The sequence below is a fragment of the Antedon mediterranea genome, chromosome 11 (genome assembly GCF_964355755.1).
Source record: "Antedon mediterranea chromosome 11, ecAntMedi1.1, whole genome shotgun sequence".
NCBI lineage: Eukaryota > Metazoa > Echinodermata > Crinoidea > Comatulida > Antedonidae > Antedon > Antedon mediterranea.
Genome location: NC_092680.1, coordinates 6,309,895 through 6,328,896, shown reverse-complemented (window position 1 = coordinate 6,328,896; position 19,002 = coordinate 6,309,895). Strand labels below are relative to the sequence as shown.

The window sequence follows — 19,002 nt, the reverse complement described above, 5'->3', positions numbered from 1 at the left end:
ATGCAAACCTTTCAACAATATTAATAAACAAAATATAGTAAACAAACAACTTATTATAAAATGAAAAAGATAGAGAAACATAGTTTATAAACCTTTTATTTCAGTCAAGCATTCTTCAAGAATTCCCCAATAATTTATAATACTGGATAATTTTTTTGGTTTTGTTTTTTTTAAATAGAAAAGTTAGTGTACCTCTTGTGCTAATTTACCCTGGAAATCCAAGATCACAATATTTCAGTAAGTCAGCAAATCGAACTAAATTTAAACATATTTAAAGGCATGTCCAATGAATTGAATTGGTTTCGTTTGACACTATTATTATCATATTTCATAATTTTTCATTCAAGATTATTTAGGATTATCATAATCTCTATCATACAGATTATTTAGGATTATCATAATCTCTATCATACAGAATATTATCATAATCTCTATCATACAGAGGATTATTTAGGATTACCATATCTCTATCGTACAGAGGATTATTTAGCATTCTATAAAGCTTATACATAGTATAGTCACTTTATTTTACGTTAAGTACAGTATGAGATATCTTACTGGATTATCAGTAGAATAAAACTGTCATGATCAGTTTAATATAATTGTAAATTAATATATTTCATGATTTCTAGTTAAATCGAGTACTGTTTACTTAAATTACACAATTAAAATTGTGACATTCATTTTAATGATTTACTTTTAAAGTTGAACTGCAAACAGAAATAAACTTTGCTCCACTGCTGGTGACTGTAAAATTGTTTTTATCAGTTAATTTCAGTGCATGTAACTGATCAGTTGAGTTGAGACAGCCTTTCAGTTTACTATAGTCTATTGCAATATCTTTTTACATCACTCAAACTTGATTCCCTGTGCTAGCGGCAGTTCCTTACTATAGTTGATTGTGCTAAAAATGAACAAAAAAATAAGTGAGCAAACATTGTATAAATTAATATGCATATTAATAATTTTGTAAAGATATAAATATTATTAAATATACTGTATAAATGGAGAACAATCTTATGCTTGAGTATAACCATCTAATTTAGGATTAAATAATTTAGATAAATTTAGGCATTTTTAGAAAATTTTGCTGTACTAGAACAGGGATTTTTTCAAAAGTGGTATAATGCCACCTTTATAAAAATTATACTACTATTATAATAATATTTGTATTGCTAGCTAAACAATACAACATTACAAAATATGTATGTTATAGGAGTATTGAAAATGTGCAAAAGTGGGTAGCCAAATTATATTAGGTAATTTTTACTCTTCATAAGTTCCCTGAGCGTCTTTTAAAATTGCACAAGATGTAAAGTTGGTCAGTATTTTTATATTTTGGAAATAAGAGAGAAATAAGAGAATATATATTCCGCCGTACCATGGAGAGAATGTTAAAGAGTCAGTATCCAATACCATGAAAGGACGTCTGCATATCAAGCAGAAGGTTCCAGGTTCGAGTCTCGGTTGGGGCGACTTTTTCTCATTCTCACAGATTTCCTTATCTTTATCGATTCAAATTAATTAATTAAATTTCAGTATATCACTGGGTGGTTTAGAATTTATTCTGTGCCTGTGATGTTTATATATATTTTATGTCAGACGGTGTTTGTAATAACTCACTTCAAATGGCAGATACTGTTGATTAGGCTGTCATGGTTTTAAATATTATTAAACTTTGAATATTAAAAATGATCACCTATCAATCAACTGACATTACTATAAACATCCAAGCCATCAACTTATATTGTTATTATATATTATATTTACAGTCTGAAGACAAATATGTTTTTTTTTTACCATGTTGATCTTCTCATGTACTGTTTCCATGCATCACTACCAGACTCACGGCCACCTCCAGTATGCTTCTCACCTCCAAAAGCACCACCAATCTCAGCTCCACTAGTCGGGATGTTTACATTAACAACCCCGCAATCGGAACCATGTGGTCTGTGAAATATTACAAAAAGTGTTGCAGCAACCCGGGTTGATCCATATTTTGAATAGAATAATAGAGTAATTGTTGACATTTTTGGCAAGAGAAATTATTAAAATTTGTGTAGCCTTATGCTCATAATGAAGAAAATGGTTAGGCTTCTTACCCCATCCACTGGAAGATTCTTTCTAGGTTCTGGGTGAAGAGACTACTTGACAGTCCTTGTTTAACTTCATTATTCCAGGATATAGCTTCTTCTAAACTTTTGGTTTTTAGAATGTAAAGAATTGGTGCAAAGGTTTCTGTGTGTACAATATCGGCATCATGCTTTAAACCACTCATAATGGTTGGTTCCACATAGAAACCATCCCGGTCTATTCTCTAAAAAAAGAAGGAAAGACTTAACCTTTTAAAAACAAACAGTGTGCTTAAGAAATGACAACTGAATTCCAATGTTTATAGTGGAGCTTAGTAGATAACATAATTATGGTCCAGGGTTCAATCCTCACCAAGTACCACGGTTCTCATAAATATAACTATTTCATTCCCTAACTTAGACTTAGTCTCTAAGCATGATATATGTTATCCTAATTCCTATGTTTATAGTGGAGCTTGGTAGTTAACATGGTTATAATCCAGGGTTCAATTCTGACCTAGTACCAGTGAGTGAGTGAGTGGCCAAGCGGTTAAGACAGTGGAACCGTAATTACGTAGCCATAACATCGGCATGGGTTCGAGGCTCACTCACTTCATGGTTCTGGTGGTAGAACGAGTCTTCTCGGATAAGGACTATAAACCGTAGGTCCAGTGTACACATCTAGCTCGTGTGCACTTTAAAGAACCTAGTACATCTTTCGAGACGAGTAGGGGGTGGGGTTACCCCGGTGTATTAGTACATCACAGCCACTGATCACCAACTGGGCCCTCTGGGAGACCAGTCTTTGACTGAAGAGGTTACCCAGTATAAATATATATTTCAATTCAATCAACCACAGTTTTCACAACTAAACTACTTCATTCCCTAAGCTTCAAATGAGATTTTTTTTCATAAGAACGGTATATTTTATATCCTTAGCAATATTGCAATAGTAATATAGTTGATTTAGTAATAAACCTCTAATAAAAGTGGATACTTTCAACTGTAATTTCAAACAATTACATTGTTAAAGATGTATTGTCCCCCTGAAAAAATAATAGTTAACATTTTTTTTTGAATATGTCATATAATAGTTGGAAAAAAATTGGATCGAAAAAAATGTATTTACCTGGATTTATTTTGTCATTTTATAAGTAAAAACAATTTTTTTTTCTACAAAATGTTTTTTGGGGACAATACATCTTTAAATAATAATGACTCATTAATAATGAGTCTTAGACCTACTTTTCCTCCATATTCTAACTTAGCACCTTGAGCTTGTGCATCTGCCACTGCCTTATCATACAAATCAATCCCCATCTGAGAATGCATCGGTCCATATAATGTGTCCGCTAATAATACAAGAATAATAAATTGATATACCTATTCAATATTAAACCTCAAGCACTCACACCATGCAACTAAAACAAGTGGGAAACATCATCACGAATGCTGAACGTCTTGCAAGACAGAGCAAACTTAACAGGACTTCTCCACTCAGAGCAATTATTTGCCAAAGATTGCATAGACTTATTTTATTTTTCTTAAGCAACCTCAAACTTGACATGTAAACTTAAATGTCCTTTTATACAAAATTTGTTTTAAATTTATTGTACATGTATAAATTTTATTTATTTTTTAATCTGTTTGAGAAATTTAATTTTATGAATCTTCTTGTATCTTTATGTTAGAATGTCGTCTGTATATTTTTGTTTTTGTTTTTTAAGCGGGCCTCATCAAGTCAGCTGTACTGCTGTAGTACAGCTGTTAGTTACCCTTGTAAAACAAAGTTGAATAAATTATAAATAAATGTATGTATGAACTTGCACTGATAAGATTTGAATTCTGTTATTCCAGTTTAAATCTTGACAAGATTAAACAAGACAGAAATCTCCTACTAAAAACTGTAACTTAAATCAGTAAACATTATATATAGTATCCTACATTACAATAAAAAAAAAATATATATATATATATATATAAATTTATATAGATTATATTGAAAGATAAATTCTTCAACAGAGTACTTTGACTTAATACAGTGACCTAGATTATTAGATAGTTTATATCTGGTTTAGCGATTGTCATTCATGAACCAACATAGAGAAGAGCTTTAGTGTATGCTGAAACTATTTTTATTTATGTTTAGGCATCAAATGACATAAATCTGTTAAAAAAAACTACTTTGGTTTAAAGTAGATTTACATAGATTTAACACAAGCCTGCATAGAGAAACTCTACAGCATAATGTGACATACTAGAAATAAATTAATTGTATAATATATATTATAAATACGTTTTAACTATTTAAAAAAAAGCACATTTTAAAGAAAAAATTATTTTACAAAAACTAGGGGTTGGCCACTTCCCTTTGAGCACTTTTGTACCCCATAGGTACTAGCCACTGTGTTCATTCAATATACCCCTGAATATTACCCATTCATTTTTAATTCATGTAACATAATGTACAGATGAAAAGATAGATTAAAGTTTACTATGAACGGAGTGTGGGGAAAAACTGGAACTTACCCTCAAGAGGATTTCCAATACGGACTTGTTGGTAGGCCTTCTTTAGTCTTTCAAGTACTTGGTTGTGTACACTTTCATGTACAATCTAAAGAAAAACATAAATAAAAAAAAAAGAAATTTGGACACTCATTTTACCATGAATTATTTAATAATAGTATGATAGAATGTATCCTTGTCATTTGATTGGTTAATTACAATATATGACATGCCATGCTTTATTCGGATACATTTTCATGAAAAGTCCTTACTTATTCAAGGTTTTTTTTTATATATTATATTGTGCAACGCAATACTCTGGTGACTGAAGCTAAGCTGTAGTGTGTACAATATTGACTTCATGGCCATATTTCGCAGTTTTATTTTTTGTGTTCTTCAACTTCCAATTCAATATGGATGCAACAAATTTATAAGCTAAAAGGGGTATTATAAAAAAAATAACGTAGCTCTTTTTTTCTTAATGTTATATAAATAAAAAATTTAAATAAACGTATACTGTATAATAATAATAATTTTTCACAACCCAGGGCTCGATTTAGTGCTAGCCCGGCGTACAATGGCTAGTAAAAACAGCTCCGGGCTACCTAAAGTATCTTCCTTTAAGCCCGGATGGCTAGTAGGTTGTGGGAACTCGAAATTGGGACGAAATGACCTCATAAAAATAACTCCAGCATAAAAGACATAATGTCTTGGCAACATCAGCAAAAAAAACCACTCGCGCGCTGCTGTGGCCATAACAAGTGATGATGTAGGCGGAGCCTCTCATAATCAAGCAAATTTTCCGAATTATGATTGGCCATTTATGTTTTTGTCACCCAGGTTATTGTGAAGTAGGCGGAGCTTCATTATCAGGTCAAACGTGTCACAAAAATATGACCATAAATAACGAACTGTGATTGGCCAAATGTAGTAGAATTTTGTCAATGTTAAAAATAACTTGTCTAGTCTTGTCAGGCCGGCCCTGGTTGTCACAGATCAAAGCTAGGGATATTTTGTAGGGCCGGGTGGCTGGCTCTATCCCTGTAGGTAGGCCATGGAGGCCATATTTTATAATATGTATAGGCCTAGATAGAATCAAAAGCCATCGTTTGGCATCGTGATGGCTGCTCAGCAGCTAGCTAGATACTACCATTTTGGTAACAGTTGAGTAGGCCAGGTGCTCCAATGCGATCTAGGTAGGCCTCTAGGTCTATCCTAGCTACCCTACTATAAATAATAGGCTCCAGGCCTAGGCTAAGGTAGACAGAATCTAATTAGTTTTCTTGGCTAGGTTGAAGCCCAACAACAAAAAGACCTCAATAAATCGATTCTGTGAATATGGTGAGCATGAAATAGACTATGCGTCGCGACGCAAAGTTAATTTTTATAATGTGAACAATAAAGAAATACAATTTTGTGTAATTTTTCATGCAATAATAGTTTAATACAGTATGTATGTAAATGTGTAGCAATTCTCGAGCGTTTAGATTAGTGCGCCCTCTATTGTACAAAATGCCTGAATTCATTTATATGGCGGCCCTGCTATCACGGTGCGATAATAAGAGTGGGCTAGTAAAATAATGTATGGGCTAGTGAAATCTACAGTGAACTAGCCCAGCGGGCTAGCAACATGAAAAAGATAAATCGAGCCCTGCAACCACAAAAAGCATCACTAGTCTCACTTACCAGACGTCTTGTTGTAGTACATCGTTGACCAGTTGTACCCACAGATGCAAACAGAACAGCAGGCACAACCATATCTAAATCCGCATCTTCCATAACTATACACAAATTGTAAATTGAATATATGCATCATCAATGTAATATAATGCTAGGTACACAAACCAGGGCACTTGACAATGACCGCTAACCTCAAAACCCATTTGAACCTCACGCAAGCATTTAACAACCTCAATTTAAAAATTGCCTTTTCCTAAATTACAGCTAAACATGCACAATAAATGCTTAACAGCCACATCAATCATCTGTAAAAAGGCTCTAATTGACTCTTGCCTTTAATGCTGGTCATAACTCACAAATCGATTTCCTCAAAAAACGACGCCTTGGACCTCGGAAAGCAGAAACTTTACAGGCCTCTTAAAACTTAGAGCCATTAATCACACTTAAATGTTACATTTGACAACTGCATATCAATTTCACTTGGAAAACTTTTCCTAAATGTTAAGTTAAATGGTTAGTTTAGTGCAAAAAAAAAAAACAACTATTAGTTTGAGAATACTGATTATAAGATGGTACATTATTGTTTGCATGGTGAGTACTAGTAAAATTAAGTTATGGTACATTGTTTTTTCTGAAACGGTTGAAAATGTCGTTTTTGGTCATTATGCTACCACAAACCTAACTTTTGTGGTACATTCTGTTTCCTGTATAGTACCGTTTAAAAAATTCTTACCTATAATAGCGTTATTTCCACCAAGTTCCAAAAGAGAGCGGCCAAAGCGTTTCTGTACAGCTGTACCGACTTTGTTACCAACCTAAAAGCAAAAGTAAAATACCTTATTCCTAATCATGTCTTGTGAAAACAAACTCATAAAGTAAATTTATTCCAAATTCAAGAAAACAACCGAATAAGTGCAATAATAAGAAACTTGAAACTTCTGTAATTTATTTGTGTTATTAGCTCATAATTATTATTACTAGCTCTGTCTACACAATCAAACTTTATGTGACAAAAAATGTGATGTGCCCATATATGGACATGACGATGTCATAGTACTACCCTATTTGGGCATCACTACTATAAAAGCACATCACACTTGTTTTTGTCAAACTAGTTTGATAATGTAGACAGGGCTTTAGACAACAAATATACACTGTACAAACTACAAGGCTCAAAATCAACTCTAGGAGAGTAGCAGTAAAGCTTGGAAAAAATAGTTACATATCAAAAGTACTTGAGGCTTAATAATTACTGTAAATTTGAAATGTTAAAGACCCCTTCCCTGCAATTTTGGACGTTTTTTGGAAAATAATACATATATATCACTTTAAAAACATTAAACCATGTCATTCCTTGTCTTAAATGTACGTTTTATGGTAAATTATGATAAAAAGTGAGAAACAATGCACTACCTAAGCAGCTCGCCGCGATCGACCTCTCGTGGACGGTCTTAGGCCTAGCCTAGCTAGGCTTAGTTTTGTAGGCCTAGCTGGTAAACATCGGTAACGTACGAACATCGTACACGAGCTATATACCTAGCCTGACGTTGCATAGTTGCTGCATTAATTGTCTTTCTATTTTTGCCAGACTCCGTTGATACAAATTGGGGAAAACCCGGTATTTTCGCTGAAAAGTTAGGAGTCTTCCATTTGTTTTGGCCTCACGATCGATCAGTGGGCGAATTACAGGTGAAAAACAAAAATATCAATCCGCGCGCAATGCATTTTGGGATTTATAGCGGGCCGCTATAATTATTAGAATCGACTTATTTTTCACATTTTTAACCGTTTTAAAGACGAAAAAAGTTATCGCAATAGGACCATATAGTATTATTTTTACATTAAATATAGTTTGTGATCTTAAATTAGATCTAAAAAACGTAGGGAATGGGGCTTTAACCGAACATTGCTAGTTAGGTTCATTTTGTTTTGGATAAACTACAGTAAGTAAGTAAAGTAAATTTTTATCTCTGTACTGTAATAATACTATTACTTATTTATAAATTTTCCTGTTTCCGGCTCATGTTTTATTGTTGTTCTTTTTCAGTTTCTTTTGGGCTGCCTGTTAAAGCTTTGCTTTTATGGATTTGCCACATTTAGTTTAAAATCAAATTATTGTAATTTATTATATACATTTATTATACTCATGAGTGAGTGAGTGGCCGAGCGGTTAAGACAGTGGAACCGTAATTACGTAGCCATAACATCGGCATGGGTTCGAGGCTCACTCACTCCATGGTGGTAGAACGAGTCTTCTCGGATAAGGACTATAAACCTTAGGTCCAGTGTACACATCTAGCTCGTGTGCACTTTAAAGAACCTAGTACATCTTTCGAGACGAGTAGGGGGTTACCCCGGTGTATTAGTACATCACAGCCACTGATCACCAACTGGGCCCTCTGGGAGACCAGTCTTTGACTGAAGAGGTTACCCAGTATAAATATATATTTCAATTTCAATCATATGAATTTAAACGAGAACTAAATGTTACTTTTGACTTTGACATGGCCTCTAAGCATTATTTCCACTCAGTAATTTACAGTAGCCAACATTCAATAATAGTGTAACATCTGAAATTGCATCATTACTGGTATAAATAAAATGCAGATAGATCGATTGCCTGAGGACACAATAAGTTGGCAATAAAGCATGATTTTAACTCACCTCTGTGCTTCCAGTAAAGGATAGCAGTGGAATTCTATTATCATGCGACATAGCTTCACTAAAATTAAGCATATAAATAAAGAATAAAGTAATGTCTGCAGATAATTTGAAAAAACCTACACAAAAATAAAGGTACAATCAGTATAATATTACAAAGCAAAAATGACAATACTTCATGTATGTACAATATTTCAATACAAAAACACACATACAAACATATTCTTGTTTTCACAATTTCTATTTGTTGTATTGGCTACTGATGTCATCAAATGAAATGTCTGCATCAACAGACAATACAATATAAATACATAAGGTGGAAGAATTGGGTTAAAAGGATGATCCTAATAGTTTGAACAACTTTACTGATGAATTTAAGGAAGAAAATTGTTATTTTTTGTCAAAAGGAGTAAGTTGAGAGAAAATCATAGAGTAGGTTGAGGAGGAGCAGTCTACAGAATAAGCTTTTTTTATGAGGCTAAATAATACAAATAAAATGTTTCCAGAATATTTAGAACTATCTATAGGGCTTTTGAGAAAGTATGATATGAATGATTAACGCTTCTTAGGTAATGAAGTCGCATTATGCCCTTAGAAGATTTTAACAATTTACGGTTCTCTAGGTAGACTATGATTGGCTAAAATAATCTTGGACACTGGTTGGATGTAAACAGTGACAGAGCAGCCACTGCTTTTCATAATAAACATCAAACTTCTTTTAAAACTGGTTGCTAAATATTATTTTAATAGTATTTTTTTTTATTGAACCATGTTTCATGAGGGTAGCTCATCCAACAAAGCTGATCATTGGGGCCCTCAACAATACAATACAAACAGCACAAAATACAATTTATTACACATTAAATATGGTAGTGATATGCCCAAATATGACATCATCATGTCCATATATGGGTACATCCCATTTGCTTGTCACATAAAGTTTGACAGAGCTTTAGATTATAATAGGTACCTTCAACTAACTTAAACTTACCCAATGTCAGCACCTCCATTTACCATTGTGCAAACCGCTGGTGAAATTCCATTTTTAATTAGTGTTTCGGTCATAATTCTAGAAATTGAGAAAATAGATGTGAAAAATATACTAGAATAAAAGAATAACTATTGAAATATGCACGTTTTTAGGAGAGATTTGAATGGAAAAGTGGACGGAGTACATTTAAAAAGTCTTCCGATTAAGATATTTCTTTAATTTCATGTTTCAAAATTAACAGTTAAATGGCCAAGAAATAAAATGCAAGATGGAAATATTAGCATCATGATGGCTATTACATTTCACTAAAGTGGAATTTAGAAACATTAGAAAAAAAAAACATTTAAGATAATGAAACATACAATGCCATAGGCCATGTAGTGTAAACGAGATAAATTTTTGATTACTGTACAATCAGTATAAAATGTGAAATAACCTACTTTGTTATTGCAACACTGACAAGCGGTGTTGAAGGGGCACCTTTCCTGCAACATGACACCAAAAAATGATTTTAGGATTCGAGTACAGATGAATATTGATTCTCAAAAGAAATTTGAACTTTAGTAAAAGAGGATATTAGACTACAATAAAGGCTTGTTTATAATATGATAATGCGAATCATAGATACAATATTGTTTAAAAATGTATTGTCTCTGAAAATGACAACAAAATCAAGCTTTGAATAGGTAATTTTGTAGTTTTAATAAAGTTAATCACTTTTGAAGGGAAAAAAAAACCCACAAAAACAAAGTTTATACTTATAAAAAGACAAACGATTAAATTCAACAAAAAGGTATTGGTTGGTAGCCAATTTGACTATTTTTTGCTTTCGATTACATTTTTAGTCAATGTAAACTACAGTATTACTGTATATGACATTAAAATAGCATATTAAACAGGGAATAATATATAATTTTCTTTAGAGGTTTGCATGGCGAATAAACAGTAGTAACGTTAGGTTTGCGGTACAGGTTTGAGAATCTCTCAATGTTTTGATTGTTATGTCTTTTGAATGAATAGATAAATATAAATAAAAACTTGTCTTAAACAATGACTTTAAAAAGAAGGTACTTACCATAATACTGTATTCCCGCAAGCCAATGATAAAGATGTATTCCAACCATACACAGCAATTGGGAAATTAAAAGCAGTTATAACACCAACGAGGCCAATTGGATTCCACTGCTCTAACAAAGCATGGCCAGGACCTAGACAACACAAACAGCCACATATTACCTTTTAATATGATAAAGTTGTTCATTTTATGCGATATGAATTATTGCTCAGATTTTGCCTGGTATGCCTTACAGTACTTGGATAATACATTGACTTTAATAAGGGAATTACAGTACTTTCAGAAATCATTATTAAAATAATAAGTATTTTAAGAATTATCTATTTTAATAAATAATTCGTCAGATCAGAAAGATATTATAATAAACGCCATGGTTCGATATTTTGCCCAACTCTGACATATACTGTATCAGTGTATTGAGAATTCTTCATTAATGCATTCATTTTGCTCTCATTAATATGGCGTAAATTTAAAAACAGCGAGTCAAAAACTGTACACACATTGGTCAGATTTTCTATTCTCTCTACCTGTAGGTCTCGCCTAGTACAAAATTCACTTGACATGATGCTTTAAGTTTTTAATATTTTTCCTTTGTAGATAAGACAACCTTATGCTTGCCCCTTTGATTTCCCCATTTTCGATTTCTTTTAATGAAACTTATCGTCGCTTTTCATCAGTTTTAATCTTAGTATTTTGAGTTGGAAAGAATTTTCAAACAGTATCAATAATACTTTAAATCGTTGAGTCTTATTACAGAGGTGAAATTGCACTATGGTATGATGTGTGGTCAAGCAAAGTAAATTACAGGAGTATGATTATATTGAAATTTCAATTTGATTTAGTGTCTCTCTGATGACATGTTCATTTAAAACATCTTTTTTAGTTCATAATCTAGAAGGTCGGCAAATATATACACGTAATTGAAACTAAGAGTTTGGTTATTTCGTTTGCCAGCAAAACAAATAAATCATGTTAGTTTGTCAATTAGTCTCATAGACAGTAATGACAAGCAGTAGCCATGGTAACATACACAGAGGATCATGGGGGTTTTTGTTGATCAAATTTTAAGGCAATTTCATCTAACTTGATTTCAAACAGATAGCACATTTGGAACTGAAGTTATGAAAAATAATATGGTGAGTGTAAAGTATGTTTATTATTTATTTAATATTCCCACATATTTATATTTACAATTTATCTTATTGTTATGTATACTCTATTGTTTTAAAAATTGCATTTTTTTTAAAATTATTTTTTAAAAAACAATTGTAGTTTTAATTGAGTATGTATAATGCATGAACTTTGTACAATTTTTTGTCACGTTTTGCTAGAATTAATGAATATGTAATTCAATGTGTACTGAATAACAATTCTAGCTTTAATTGAGTAATGTTGGACCAGGGAACTCCCCTGTTGGACTATCACAGGTAAGGCTTATAAAAAAATAAATATACAGTTGGAGCATACATTTTTAGTGGCGTGCAACGCGACTCTACAGCTCACTATGTTGGTTGGTTGGTCGGTAAACACTTACTTGAGCATGTGACTGCAGCCATGTACATGGCCTTGTTTTTTTCACGTTTTGCTAGAAATAATGTTTCTCAATGTGTACTGAATTAATAACAAAATTAGGGTTTGTGTAAAAGTTTGACACAGAACCAAGCTCTATTTAAAAGAACTAATAACATTGTAACAAATATTTACGCTCTGATGGGAAGACGTTGCCACCAAACATTCTGGAGAGTCCCACGGCATAGTCACAGACATCTACAAACTCCTGAATTTCACCTTCTCCCTCTGGTAGGATCTTGCCAACCTCAACTGAAAGCTAAAAATAAGAAATAAATGTTGTACATCTCACAAAACTTTGTAAAATATACTTAATATCAGCTTTTGGCTGCCATTAAATTTTCTAATGTTTCAGGAAATAAAAAATACAATGAATAATAAAAAATAATAATAACTGAGTATACAATAGTCGCATACACAGATTCAATTTTATTCTATCCATTCATTTCTGGAAAATGTGTTGCTGGCATGAAATATGAAATATCAAAATACAAAAATAGTTTTTTGTCAAAAATTATACAAAGTACTGTCAAAACCACTCTCCAAAAAACTGTCAGAAACTCTACCAAAACTATAATTGTCCTTAAGGTCTATAACAGTATCAAACTGATTTGAAAAAAGTGTGATGTGCCCAAATATGGTAGTGATATGCCTGATTTTGTTTTGGTCAAATAAATAAATGAAACAAATACAATAAATCCCTTTCCCTTTTAATAAAAAAAAAGAATGTTGGTTGACCTTTTACTTTAACAATTTTATGAAAAGAAATGAGCTTCTTTTATGATCAGTTGATTTGTATGATCTTGAAAATTTTTGGATCAAGTACTTTGACTCTACTTAAAAAACTCTACATTGGAATAAGAATGATTCCTAGTTTGTATTGTACTTTCATTATTTAATGCAAGGTCAACGATAACATCTAGTTTGATGTACCCAAATATGGTAGTGATATGCCCAAATGTGGTAATGATATGACATCATCATGTCCATATATGGACACATCACATTTTTTTGTCACATTAAGTTTGATAGTGTAATGTAGAGAGAGCTTAAGTTTCAAATGAGACTTAGTTTATAAAAATAAAAAAAGTTTATACACTGCACTGTAATATGTACCTGTGCGCTTACAGTTTCCTAATAAGAAGTCAATTCGGGTGTAATTCATTAGGCGCCTAATAGTATATTTAAATTTAAAAGGCAACCTAAAATTTATTACTCCACTAAGCCTATGTTGACTCCACAATATACTTTTCAATTATCTATAACAATTCAAGTCAATTGAACCTTTCAACCCTTGCAAGCCCCCTGCTTTATGTATGACATCCTTCATTGGTAACTTTAGTAAATCGGGCACTCGTTTTAAAGGGTGAAACAGTCATACAATTTACTAGTACAATTACTGTACTATTAAATCCAGGTAAAATCAAACTAAATAGGCTAAAAGCTTAATTTTAATTTGTTTTGAAAGATTAAATTGAAATGATTTAACATTTGTCGCAAAACCGAATTGAAAATGGATAAATTCAATAAAGTTTAAATTCAGAAATGGACGATTTTTAATTGGTTTGGTAAAATGGTAGCCAAAGGGTCTTCGTTACCTAATTTATTTTGGAACATATATTATGCACAAATATAAGCTGGGTTTTAGCAGCAGACATAATGTCTCCTACAGTTAGGAAGAAGATGATAACAGAGTACCTGAAGGCAATAAATATTACTATAGCTTATCCTTTATTTATAGCGGGAATAATGCCTTAGGTGTTAATATTTCATTGTTAAGATTGATATTCCAGAACAGTAAACGAAAAAAAACTCAAAATGATCTCCTTGTTGTAATCCACTTAGATTAAACTCTGTAATTCTGTTTGATGTCATCCAAAAGGTATCCATGTTGCATTAAATATAATAACAAGAAAACTAATTAAACCGAGGTAAGATAAAAGGAATAAAACTTAAAGGCATGTAAATGTAACCGATATATTAGGTGAATTAAATGTCAATCCCTAGTATTTTCTTGGAAAAATATCACATTAAACCATCATTGTTTAAGAATAAATTTACATTTGTAACTAACAGTAACACACAAATATTGTAAGATGTACAGAATTTTGTTTTCGTTAGAACTTTTATTTTGATTTATTTGTAGCATTTCATATGATGATTGGAACATTTTAATTAACCAATCTTTGGTGCTCAATTTGATATATCAGTCAGACAAAGTGTTATAACAACCCTGTATGTAGGGGGGTGGGAGGGCGGATCTAGGATTTTGAAACAGTGGGGGCTCCAACACTAAGTATTTGAGCCACAGGCCACAATGTTGGGCCTGTGGTGAAGTGAATTTCGGTAAATGATGGGTGGAAATGGTACTCTCACAAATAAAATTCATGATAAAATGGCACTAGTCTATTTGGTCTGGAAATGACATGTATGTATCGGTCGCAGCAATCAGCAAAACGATCATACTTTTCTTGAACAGTAAACACACCGACGTAACATTTTGTTTGCGTATGTTAAGGATACATGTTTTAAGTATGGGAAACGTTCTTCACACAGACAGTGCTTTGTTTTGTATTCAATGCATACAGTAGTCAGCGTTTTATTTTTTTTTAAACAAGTGAGAAAGACATGTCTGTTAAATATTTAATTTTTTTTTTAGGGGGGGGGGGGGAGGGGGAGGGGGAGCTAAAGCCTAAATCTGCACATGTTTATAATAGTGCAATGCAATAGTAGCAACCTAAAATTTTCAAAATACAAATAAATTGAAAACTGTTAAAAATTGCTTAGATGATATTTTTTTTTTATCACAATCTCTTATAGTCTTTACGGACTAGATTGAAACAGCCTCAGAAAATATATAAATTTTCAAATGCATACCAATTTGCCAAGCTCTGTTTTCTTTTCTCTCAAGGCATCTCCAATTTGACGCACAATTTCTCCTCGTTTTGGACCAGGTATCTATAAAATTAAAGGTTAATATTTTTTAGTAAAATTATGATTACTAAATGGCACGCTCGCTTCGCTCGCGTACCATCTAGGTCGTGCCCACAGATGGTTCTCGAATGCACAGTATTTCCAGCGAGAAAAAAATGGAGATTTCAAATGTACGTACCGCAGGACTATAATACATTGTCGTTTACAGAAACGAATAAATATACACAATGATTTATGTAGTCAACCAAAATTAGCACCCTGGGAATTACTTCCGAGAGAGAAACAAAATGAGTCAAATTTTTTTATTTGGACTCATTTAAACAAACCCAATTTGTGTTTTGTATGTAACATTAAGGGTTGAGGGATGGGGGAAGAAGATAGGTACAAAGAGGAAACATTTTAAAATATATTCTTATCCACTCAGTAACGAAATATTGTTTTTAATGTTTTATAGGCCTATAAATAATATACCACTAAATACAGTAAAACATTTACGATTTAATACGGTACTTTGTTAAAACTCTCACTGTCATAGTCGATTGAAATAGTAAAGTACATGTAACGATACACCACTACGACGTTTATATATTTTTAAATTATTAATTAATACAAACGTTGAGAAGCAACTGTCAGTAATAACGTTTATTTATTTGTATATTATATGTTTATAATCTAACAGTAAGGCCTACCCACACTCACAGTAATAAAGTTTATTTGTATATATTTTTATATTACATCTAACAGTACCAACACTCACAGTAAGAAATTTGCGATTCAAATTGCGATCAAAAGTGGTTAATACCTTAACAGTATTGTACAGCATTGCAATACTATTTATGTTTATTCTCCAAGGGGGCCCATAAATCTAAATCTCTACCTCTATGGTTAAACCAAATAATTTGGAATGTTTATTTGTATATTATTATTATATGTTTATAATCTAACAGTAGGGCCTACCCACACTCACAGTAATAAAGTTTATTTGTATATATTTTTATATTACATCTAACAGTACCAACACTCACAGTAAGAAATTTGCGATTCAAATTGCGATCAAAAGTGGTTAATACCTTAACAGTATTGTACAGCATTGCAATACTATTTATGTTTATTCTCCAAGGGGGCCCATAAATCTAAATCTCTACCTCTATGGTTAAACCAAATAATTTGGAATGTTTATTTGTATATTATATGTTTATAATCTAACAGTAGGGCCTACCCACACTCACAGTAATAAAGTTTATTTGTATATATTTTTATATTACATCTAACAGTACCAACACTCACAGTAAGAAATTTGCGATTCAAATTGCGATCAAAAGTGGTTAATACCTTAACAGTATTGTACAGCATTGCAATACTATTTATGTTTATTCTCCAAGGGGGCCCATAAATCTAAATCTATACCTGTATGGTTAAACCAAATAATTTGGAATGTTCCATTCATCACAAATCAATACATTTGTAAAAACGTATATTAAATGTATCAAAATAGTATTTTTTAAAGAAAATCGGCCTGTCTTCAACATTATGATGCTGTACTCGAACTGTTCAACCGGTTTTCAGCTATTAAAAACAATTATCGTTGGAGGAGATAGGAAAATGCGAAGCCTCCTCGCATTTTTGTGGCGGGTATTTTTCAAGATGGACATCCATTAGACAGTGTATACCACGATCGGAAAACACCCCTATTTGGGGCAAATCGTTGAACCTAAATTCGTTTTAATCGTCAATAACTAATTATCTAACTTAATTTAATTAGTAAACAGGGTTACATCAGGTGGTTAAAATCAGTACCGAAAGTACGAACCAACTTTACATACCATCGAGTAAAAATTCTAGAAGTAAGGCGCGATTTACCGAATTTTGCCCTTACGTAAATTTATATATAGATTGCTGCAGAAAATTAAAATCACACATTCAACAAAGAGAACAGGTGGTTTGCATGCATATTGATTGGTGCAGGCAATAATTGTCCATTATTGCGGAAAATTTTTTCATGGCGTAGAAATAATTGTTCTCCTGATATTCCAAATCGACCGTGATACAGTATGGGACAGATAATAGCAGGGGCAGATCGAGTGTGTAACTTTGGATATAGCATAACATTTTAATTCTTGTCACGCTCGCCCTCGATCCCATTCCCACCTTTTACACCAGAAACTGTGACAAATTTTAGCATTGGGATAGCTTTGGTATTAAGAGGACTGGTATGAATTTTATACTACAAAATGAAAATGTATGTACCTTAGCCCAATCATGCCAAGCTTCAATTGAATTTTCAACTGCTGTGTTGTATTCTTCCTTCGTTCCTTGCTGTACACGGGCTATTGGCTTGCCATTGAACGGGCAGACTGATGTCACAATCTGTAATACACAAAAAAATAACATCATGCTCATCATATCAATCTACTAGCTGAGGGTAAATAACATCATGCTCATCAATCTACTAGCTGAGGGTAAATATTACATCATGAATATACCTAAAATGTAATTGTAGTCTTTCTGTAGTCCAGTCTTAATGTCCCATCCCATGTCTCCAGTGTGGAATTGCCATTTACACAGTTCCTACAGTACTCTGCAGCTAGGCCCTACATACATCTATCTAGACTATTCTATTACCTATTATTATCTAATCAATTCAATTTGTCCGCATTAATGTAAAATAAGTTGTTGATAGTTGTAATTATGAGTATAGGCCTACTTTATTGTGTAATTTTTTAAATTTTTTTTTTTTGTGCATGTTTCTTTTTTTTTTGGGGTGGGGGGGGGGGGGCGTCTGTCAGCTTGAGTACTGTTTTATATTAAATTTAATTATTAGGCCTATATGTATGGCGGTTTGGGCCTAAATGAGCAATAAAATAGCCTAGCTAGGCCCACCCAGGCCTACTATACAATTATTATTAATCATTATTACTAATATTAGTATTATACCAGCTATGCCTAGCATAACCCATTGTCTATGCGCCTAGGCCTAGCTAGTAGTGGAACACACTCAACGTATCCGTGCAAGGACGAGAGGTCTGGCCTGGCCTGGCTAGGCCTAAATTCTCACCTCGCCGCTACCGCACCAGCTCCCATTAAAGACACCCTTATTGTCGGCATTTAAACCTAAATCTTTTAGAAATGCAAATTGGGGATCACTGTCTATTAAAAGAGGACCATCTGTGCTTTGCATACGCTGACATATTGAAGCAGAAACGGTTCTTGAAAGTCTTGAAATTGTCACAAAACCAACACGTCTGCAAGCTGCCTGTAACGCCATGATGAAAAAGAGAGAGTAGAGCAAGACAGGGGGCGTACTCCATGAAAGTGACACACCTCCAACACACCCCGCGGTCTATCCCTCCCCCAATCATAATCATAATAATAATCAGCTCAACATAACATTTTCAAAATTGTCGTTCTCAATTTGTTTTTTAAATATTAAATAATCATAATAACATTTGTTATTTTAATAGTGTTTACACATTTTTAATGCCACATTGTGTTCACCACCAATATTTAGTTAGTAA

General features: G+C 32.7%; 1 protein-coding gene across 1 annotated transcript; it reads right to left on the bottom strand.

Annotated features, from left to right (window-relative positions):
* Window positions 1-80: 80 nt before the first annotated feature.
* On the bottom strand, window positions 81-18,745 carry LOC140062439 (alpha-aminoadipic semialdehyde dehydrogenase-like). The gene is made up of 15 exons (XM_072108659.1): window positions 18,543-18,745; window positions 17,735-17,854; window positions 15,431-15,511; window positions 12,689-12,812; window positions 10,985-11,117; window positions 10,350-10,394; window positions 9,910-9,987; window positions 8,922-8,979; window positions 6,991-7,072; window positions 6,264-6,358; window positions 4,602-4,686; window positions 3,318-3,424; window positions 2,103-2,317; window positions 1,801-1,950; window positions 81-904 (listed from the first exon to the last, which is right to left on the bottom strand). Exons 1-15 carry the CDS (start codon window positions 18,663-18,665, stop codon window positions 850-852), a joined length of 1,551 nt encoding a protein of 516 aa, XP_071964760.1. The 5' UTR covers window positions 18,666-18,745; the 3' UTR covers window positions 81-849.
* Window positions 18,746-19,002: the final 257 nt, after the last annotated feature.

Excerpts from the sequence above, each read along its gene's own strand:
- LOC140062439 (XM_072108659.1), bottom strand. The coding sequence starts at position 18,665 with ATGCAAAGCACAGATGGTCCTCTTTTAATAGACAGTGATCCCCAATTT. Across the intron at positions 11,118-12,688 it reads CAACGTCTTCCCATCAGAGC|GTCCTGGCCATGCTTTGTTA; the intron begins GTAAATATTTGT and ends TGTGTTGTCTAG. Across the intron at positions 3,425-4,601 it reads TATTGGAAATCCTCTTGAGG|CGGACACATTATATGGACCG; the intron begins GTAAGTTCCAGT and ends TTGTATTATTAG.